Genomic DNA, 8,831 nt, shown 5'->3' on the forward strand with positions numbered 1-8,831 from the left:
ATCATTACTATTATTATTACAACTTTTAATTCAATTGTGATTGTTTGTGTTGAAACTGCACTGAAACTCAAACTGTTGCATAAATAAGTAATCATTACAACAGCATAGACATAGTTTGCGCTATATGAGCAAAACTGGCAACCCAATGTTGTACATAGCCTCGCGAGATTTCGTCTGAATAATGGGAATCGCTCATGGGTATTGTAGTCCAAAATACTGCCATTCGCTGCCCCAGTTTTTTTAAGACCTTGAAAAGCCCAAATAATCTTGTGCGCAGAGGCAGGCAGCGACAGAATTTCGTCGAGGACATCGTATATAAATAGACAGCACGCTCCTCTGCTGCAGCTCGACACCTGTCTTTTGCAGTCCCCTTCAAGAAACGTCAACAACGCGAGAAAAAACGTGCAGACACCTCGATCCGAAGTTATAAAAGCGAGTGACCAGCCTCCAGCGAGAAAACAAGAAATGTGTGCAAGAATCTGCAGGAGGGCAGACTGGTGACTGATATCGCAGACTTGTAAACACGGGGTCCTTTTAAACACAAGGTAACAAAAACGCATTTACTCATCCACGATCATCTAGATTTATCTCCAACAACGATGCATCGGCCTTTTTGTTTATTATTTGTGTAATTGTGATTTGCAGTTTTCTTGAGGTGTGGCCACTAACATTGCGTTATAATCTGCACCCATTAGATTTCAGGAAATACGCACGATTAATGATTGATACATTTAAATTTTGCGTTTAAATGCGCTGGAAAGTGAATGTGGATTAAAACAACAGAAGAGCTTTTGTAATGCAATATCACTGTTTACAAGCCAGGCTGTTTGTGTTACTGCGTGTAATCACGTCCTCGCGCAGATATTGACACTGAGGCAGTGCGACACGCGGGCGGTTGTTTTGTCAAATAAAGTCTGTTTAATTGCCCTCACGTAAATGTTTTTGTCATATATGTTTTTCTTTTCAGTGTGTTGTCCTGATTGAGTGACTGAGTGTCTGACAGCCTTGGTAATTCGTGAAGGGCACAAATGGCCCACTCTGGGAGCAGCCACCAGAGCCCTCTGCCAGTGGCCGAGGCCCCCGTGCTGACTAAGGTGAGCAATGTTACCTCAAGAGTCATTCACGTGTTCTGCATGAAATGATCAAATGTTTTGCATTGATATAAATGACTAAATATTACACATATGACACATTAGAGCAGCCTGGATATGGATATATGGACTACTTTTTTGTGACCTTGATTACAAAAGCTACAGTTGGAAATCAAAATCAGGTCATGAAACATTGAGCAATGACAATTTGCTTGCCAACTGTTTGACTTTTTTTTTTTTTTTTTGGTAATCGGCATTCTAACTTAGCATTTAAAAAGAACATAAATCCCTTTGTAATGTACTTTTTTGATGAAACTGTTCCATTATCCTATTGTTTTTTTTTTGTTTTTCTTATGATCAACACTAAATCAAACCTCATGTTGTGACTCTCGTGCTCCGCTTGGTGTAATGGAGCTGTTGCTGTGGCCCTTCCTGGAACTACACATACTTTCAAAGGACATGTTTCTACCAGTGCATTGCTCAAAATAGCAGAGAGGTTCCAGTTAAACTAAGCTGGCCTAAATTTACACGGCAGCACTTTGTGTTGTACTGAATGAAAGTAATCGGAAATACTTTTATTGATCCCTGGGGGGAAACTGTGAGACATTACAGACAATATGAAGCAAGTCATTTTAAGAAAGTAGAAATAAGAAGTATGAAAGTAAGATATTAAAAAAATGTACACAAAAGTAAAAATTTGTGAATTATGCTAGTTTTTAGCGTTAGTTTGTAATACTGTGTATATGATTGTAGTATTAATTTGTAAAATATTAAAAAATATAAAATATGTGAAATATCCTAAGTATTTAAAGTGTGTAAAATATAAAAAAATATGTGCATTACTATGTTAAACACAAGTATGTAAAATATTAAAATATACAAAAAAACTAACATTCTAAGTATTTGAAGTGTGTTCATATACTGTGTATATACACACATATATTCTGCTACATTAGAATGTATAAAACTAGTTTGTGACATGTGTAAAAATATTTTTTTAAATGTGCATTACGTTAGTGTTTAACACTAATGCATTTTAAAATATTCAAAAATATTAAATATGTTTAATATTCTAAGTATGTAAAGATACAAAATTTGTGTATTTCACTACAATTTTTAACATTAGTATGTGACATATTTAAAAATATAAAATGCGTATAATATGCTAAGTACGTACAGGTTGTAAAAAATAAAAAATATGTGTCTCATGCAGTGTTCAACACTAGTATATAAAACATTTAAAGCTTGTAAAAATAAAAAAATGTGTGAATTATGCTACAATGTTTAACATTAGTATGTTAAGTGTATACAAATATTTTAAAAATATGTGTATGCTACAATGTACAACACAATATATACATTAATACGAAAAAAGAAATATTTACAGTTTAAGTTCCAAATGTTAAATACACATTCAAGAGTGGTGTTTGTAAGAACAAATTGGAATACTGACTGTTAAACAGCACAAAAATCTGCATTTATAGAATTTTTCCTTTAAAAAAAAGAAAGATAATATAATTTTAGGTATAATCAGTGTGCCAGACATTAGCACATTCTTCATTTGAGAGCTTCCAACAAAGCTGGCATCAGTTGACCCCAGACTGTCCCTTGGTAGATAAAATCATTAAAACCTAATTATACATGTAAATAATGAAAATCAAGAACTAGGTCTTCTTTCCCTTTCTAGTTCAGGTTGTGAAATGTGTTTGTTGTTTGTGCCAAATGCTCTTCTTATCAGTTTGTCGGCTTGTTTATTGGGTTCAACTGTCCCTTCCAGCCGAGTGAATGCTCACACACACACACACACACACACACACACACACACACACACACACACACACACACACACACACACACACACACACAGTTCTGCTTCAGCGGAGCGCCTGTTGGTGTTATCTCCTGTGATTCTGTCACAACAGTTGAGTCATTCTGACTCTAATCCACGTGCAGATTTTGGCTGTTCTGTGGCAGTAACTTTGCTAAGAGATAGGCACGGGACTGTTTTTGCTGATAAGCAAATGACACTTGTGTTACATATTTGTGAAGTGAACAGCCGTATCATGAGAAATTAATGATTAAACTTCGTTGTCCACGCTTTAAAAAGTACCCAGTGTAAGGTGGTAGTGAAGATATCATCAGTTATCCTGAGAATCAGTGTTTCACTATCAGTTTGTATAATGAGACACAGGCTCATCTGAAGCAATGCAATGTCAACGTGAATGTTTCCAAACAGGACGTGGAGCCCACATTGACGGCCATGGACTCCTTGCTATGTGGGGCCTTTGCTGGAGCTGTAGCCAAAACAGTCATTGCACCTCTGGATCGGACCAAGATCATTTTCCAAGGCAAGAACGACACTGAACACAAAGATTTCCTTCTCTAAATATAGAATCCAGTTCAGAAGTCTTACATAAACACACATATAATGCCACAACTTGTTTTTCTGTTTGTGCAAATTTTTCACTGTAACTGTTCTTAACTCATTGTTAATCCTCTTAGTGGATGTTTAACCTCAACAGTAGAGTGTTGTTTAACTGTGACGTTCACTGTTTCTTGTTGCTCTGCAGTGTCGTCAAACAGATTCTCAGTTAAGGTGAGTTCAGGTTTTTTCTCAGGTTCACTGACAATAATAATGTTGAACTTTTAAATGCAAAACTTGAATATGTCACACTGCAGTCCTAAAAAAACTACACGTGATTGTGCACCTTGAACATGTTAAGATTATCATGTTAGATTACACATGTGTAAAGCATAAAGGTCATCTGTGTCTGCTCTTAACTCAACATACATCCACACCTGCAGGAAGCCTTCAGGTTCATCTGCTGCAGCTACAAGAGGGACGGGCTGCTCAGTCTGTGGAGGGGGAACTCTGCCACCATGATAAGGGTCATGCCCTACGCAGCCATCCAGTTCTACTCACATCAGCAGTACAAAAGTAAACTGGGGAGCTACTACGGCTACCAGGGAAAGTGAGTAGAGCATTTTGATTTCATTTTAGTTTATTTATCTATGTATTTTAAGATAAAAACATCACAGATTTGTTTTTAGCCATGCTAGCAGATTGCTCTGGGGATGACAAAGTTAGTTGTTCGGTTGGTCGCTCAACAACCTTGGTCAAAACCATAGACTACCCACTTCACCCTCCTACAGCGCAAAAATGACTTCAGATATCCTGGAAGTAGATTTGCGAATCCTTGGATGGCGAAGGAATGGCCCGCCCTACGCTGCCTCTGGTTACCTTAAGCCTCCTGCAGACTTTGAGATTTTTACAATCTTAAAGTTTAGTGCAGCTATAATGTGCGACACGGGCAAGCTACGACGTACGTTCATCAACATCAAAACGCAGGAACAAAATGTCGTCTGTGTGCGTCATCCCTCTACGCTGATGGTGAGAGCAAAATGTAAACAAAAACAGATCGAGCCCTCACTATCGTGGCATTTATGCGTGTCGGAAAAAGTCTGAAGAAAGACAATAAGGAGGAGAATGTGGATGCGGTCGTGGCGGGGGAAAAGAGGCCAGTTGGCACGCCAGTTTTGCAATAAGAGTTTGGAGTGAGTAATGGCCACCGTAGCACCTCTCTCACTGTGCGACATAGGACCGCCGTGTTAGAGACACGACCGAAGATATCGCCACGTTTCCGTCACGATGGTTACCTTTCATCTGAGACAGCCCAAAATCACACAGCGTATACCAGGCTTAACCCCACATTCTTACCATAACCCGAACCAATCCCACTCCTCTTACCTAAGCAACCCAACCCAACCAACGCAGGCAATGAATACCAGCCAATCAGAGGGAGAGTGGGGCGGGTAATTCCTCGCTATCCAAGAATTCACAAATTTGCATCCTGCTAGCGCCCAACGCCATTTTGCGCTGGTGATGTCATTTGGAGCCAGAGTCTGCACAATAACAAAATCCGCCATATCCCGTTCCTGCTCATACACTCGTCCAACTAATGATGAGCGGCACCAAAGCACACCGAATGGCACACACAGCATAATGTCAAACCCCCTTTTTATAGCTTCAAATCACGAGTTATAACCCAGCTTGTCTTAAAAATGAAAACGTTAACAAACATCAGGGTGATATGAAACCTACATTGATTTGATGAGTACTTTTACTCTGGCACGTCCCATCTCTTAACATGGAGAGGCTGGCGTTTATGATGTACCGCAGTCAGCAACCAGGGGGCGATCAAGATGTTTTGGCATCACTTTTGTGAGCTCTCACATCACATACAGTTGTTGTTCCAGACTGAAATAAGATTTTAACGTTGTCATTTGACATGTTATTTGTCAATCCTCTGTTGACTTTACATTTTAGGCCTTAAGTGGGTAGCATCTGACTCCTTTGATTTTAAGATAATTATTTATCTGAGGTGCACAAGAACAAAACTGTTATAGACCAAGGACAAGTAATCGAGTCTCAATTCGGGCATTACACCCTCACAGAGCCACTCCTCCTTGTGTTATGCTGATGTGGCTTAAAGCACAACTGTGCCAAAGTTCAGCCTCACAGAGACTTCAGCATGGCTGTTGACTCGTTTTTAAATCAGCAAAAATAAAGATTTTTTTGCATTTTTATTATTATTGCTTTTAATATTTACTACATTTACTACTTTTTAGCGTCACACTATTATGACGGGCCCTTGTGCACACTAGTTACTAGTAATGTGCTTAAACTAGCTGTTATATAATCTTATTGTGTTATTGGGTGACACCAACATACATGTTAACAAGAAATCATCACTGCATAGATGTTAATGAGAAAATTTCCAAAGAAAATAAGGAAATTATTAATTCAACTGAAAAATTCTTTAGTGTTGAGTCATAGTTTGTGTAGAATAAGGACATATTTTATAACATTTTGTCACAGATTGCTGCTGACTATTAAAAAAAAACATGATGGGGATGAATTTGCATCTTCAGTGGCAAATATAGCAATTGTTATTATTACTGTGAGCTCTTCTTCGTACAAACGCATATTTCTAAGGTGGCCATCTGGATTTACTCACAAGAGCCTGTTTCTTCCCTACATATTGTTGGAGGGCCCCAGTGCAACCACACTACCTGCAGCGTCTATGTTTACACCCCTGTATTGTTTTTTTCAGAACTCTGCCTCTTTTGCCTCGCTTCCTGGCTGGTTCTCTAGCCGGCACCACCGCTGCTATGCTGACCTACCCTCTGGACATGGTGCGAGCCAGGATGGCCGTCACAGCCAGAGAAATGTAAGCACACACCCCCTGTTTGTTACACTCCCATAACACCACCTACTGTTTACAGAGTGCTCTGTCTCTCCGTACAGACTCACCCTGAATGTGAGTCTGTAACAATAAAATAAATTAATTAATTTAAAAAACACAGTTTTAAATGAAAGTAATGTCTTGCCTGGTGCTTTTTCTTGGGACAGGTACAGCAACATCATGCACGTCTTTGTGCGGATCTTTCGAGAGGAGGGTGTGAAGACACTTTACAGAGGTTTCGCACCCACCATCATGGGTGTCATCCCGTATGCAGGCATCACATTCTTCACATATGAGACCCTCAAGAAGCTGCACACAGGTACAGATCACATAGAAATGATATGCATAATCTGAAAGTGTGAAACCTGAAGATTAACCCTCTAACACCTGGATTGACATCAGTTTTGTGCTGCATCAATCACCATCAATCATAGAAATCTGTATTTGTAATTATTTCAACCATTGATATTACAATAAAAAAAATGATTTTTTTTAACCATTAAAATTTTCAACATGTTTTAATATATCTATCTATATATATATATATATATATATATATATATATATATATATATATATATATATATATATATATATATTTTTTTTTTTTTTTTCAGCACTCCTTGAGGTCATTTTTCTTTTCTTTTTTTTGTTTATCGGGTCTCTTGTCTCCATTTAGTAAAGTAAAGTGAAACTGTAGATATCTCGCTGAATAAAAAAAAAGTGTCAGGTGTTTAATTTCTTTCTGTGTTTTCTCTCTCTTTAGAAAAAACCACACGATCCAAGCCATACCACTGTGAGCTCTTAGCTTTCGGTGCCTTCGCTGGCCTGATGGGACAATCTGCCTCATACCCTCTGGACGTGGTGCGCCGGCGCATGCAGACAGCTGGCGTCATGGGCTCATCATGCAGCACGACCCTGGGGACCATGCGTGAGATCGTGACACAGGAGGGAGTCATACGTGGACTGTACAAAGGCCTCAGCATGAACTGGTTCAAAGGGCCCATTTGTGTGGGGATCAGCCTGTACACTTTTGACACCATGCAAGACCTTCTGATCAAGCTGCAACAGATGGGCTACTTCGCCCACTGAGTCATTTGGGAGCGACAGAGGGACAACGAAAAGCACAGAGGGAGATTGTCAACTCTGTGGCAATAAACTGTCTGCACTGTCAAGGCCGTCTTGCCATACACTCCTTCACACAGGAGGTCAGAGGAGGGGATAAGTGGACAGATCTGTTGCGCACAAAGAAACACAGCATCTCACACTTTGATAAATGCACCGTCAGGATTCACTGACAGAAAGAGAGAGAGGAGGCAATAAAAGTGTCTTTACATTTTTCTCATGCAATCACAGCTTTGTTCTTGTTGCCATCAGGGTAACTTGAGTGATTAACAGATGATAAAGACTGATTTGTTTGTGATGGGTGATGTGGAGCAGTTTGTGTTGTGTAGATAATGCTTGCACTTTAGTAGACCTGCAATGTTTTTTCAAGTTAATCAACAGGGAGAACTTGTTTTTAATGAGCTTTATTGCTTTTAAATTGGAGGGAAATTTTTATTTTTGTTTTAATCATGTTGCTTTCTTTTTGATCATTTCAAACGGCCTGATCGAGCAGGATTATGATTTGTAAGTTTTTGTTTTAAATTTCAATTTTGCAATGGTGTCGCTGTAGGTTGAACTGAAATTGACAGAGCAGATGATTGTAGAGGGGTGATCATGTCAGCAGGACTGCACAGTTTCACTGTCCATCCAGCACTAACCAGATGTAATATAGTATTAAATACCCTAATGAGTGGAGGCTAATCAAATATATTAGAAATAAATATATACATCTAACAGATTTTGATATATGTGCATATTAATAAGATGTGATTTTTGTACTGTGCCCACATTGCTGTGTAAACTCCATCCTTGCTTTGACTTGAGTGTAAGGCATCAAAAATTAAAAACATGCCAAAGCATTCAACTCGGTCATAAGTTTCATGTAAATAAGTTTTAACTATAATGATTATGTACATTTCAAAGATTCAGTGTTTCCAAAGATGTACGTTTACAGTTTCATGTTAACCTGAACCTTCAATAAAGTGTCCATCCACAACTGTGAGCAGTGAGTCCTTTTGTCCACTGGAGGGGGCCATTTGATAAGCTAATCACATCATCAGTGACAGTACAGACTGGTCTTAAACTGGGAATTTTAATAGGAATAGTTGGATACACAAGGTTTTTACTGGCTGTGCAAAGATCTGTCATTTTTAGTGGAGCATTTATTGACTTTTTGAAAAATGTTCATATAAAAATCTGGTCATAATAAAGATCCTAAATCAATGACATGTTTATGTGGGTTTTTTTTCACCCATTTCCCTTACAGACTGGAAATTTTAGATAAAGGGCAACACAACCTATTCAGAATTAATGTTATTTCCATGGCCAAATAAAAGTTTGATTACTGTTTGTGAGTATGAGCTTATCTCACTCAAAGCCAGACACTGCA

The 8,831-nt window shown here is 38.6% G+C and overlaps 1 protein-coding gene across 1 annotated transcript; it reads left to right on the forward strand.

The window, feature by feature from the left end:
• The first annotated feature begins 240 nt into the window (after nucleotides 1–240).
• LOC121941375 (mitochondrial coenzyme A transporter SLC25A42-like) lies at nucleotides 241–8,438 on the forward strand. Its single transcript, XM_088077888.1, has 8 exons — nucleotides 241–545; nucleotides 968–1,094; nucleotides 3,328–3,439; nucleotides 3,662–3,687; nucleotides 3,897–4,063; nucleotides 6,206–6,322; nucleotides 6,505–6,656; nucleotides 7,104–8,438. Exons 2-8 carry the CDS (start codon nucleotides 1,029–1,031, stop codon nucleotides 7,427–7,429), a joined length of 966 nt encoding a protein of 321 aa, XP_087934014.1. The 5' UTR covers nucleotides 241–545; nucleotides 968–1,028; the 3' UTR covers nucleotides 7,430–8,438.
• The last annotated feature ends 393 nt before the right edge of the window (nucleotides 8,439–8,831 follow it).

Source organism: Plectropomus leopardus, chromosome 5, assembly GCF_026936395.1.
Source record: "Plectropomus leopardus strain MGB_pleo_1.0 chromosome 5, ASM2693639v1, whole genome shotgun sequence".
NCBI classification, from domain to species: domain Eukaryota; kingdom Metazoa; phylum Chordata; class Actinopteri; order Perciformes; family Serranidae; genus Plectropomus; species Plectropomus leopardus.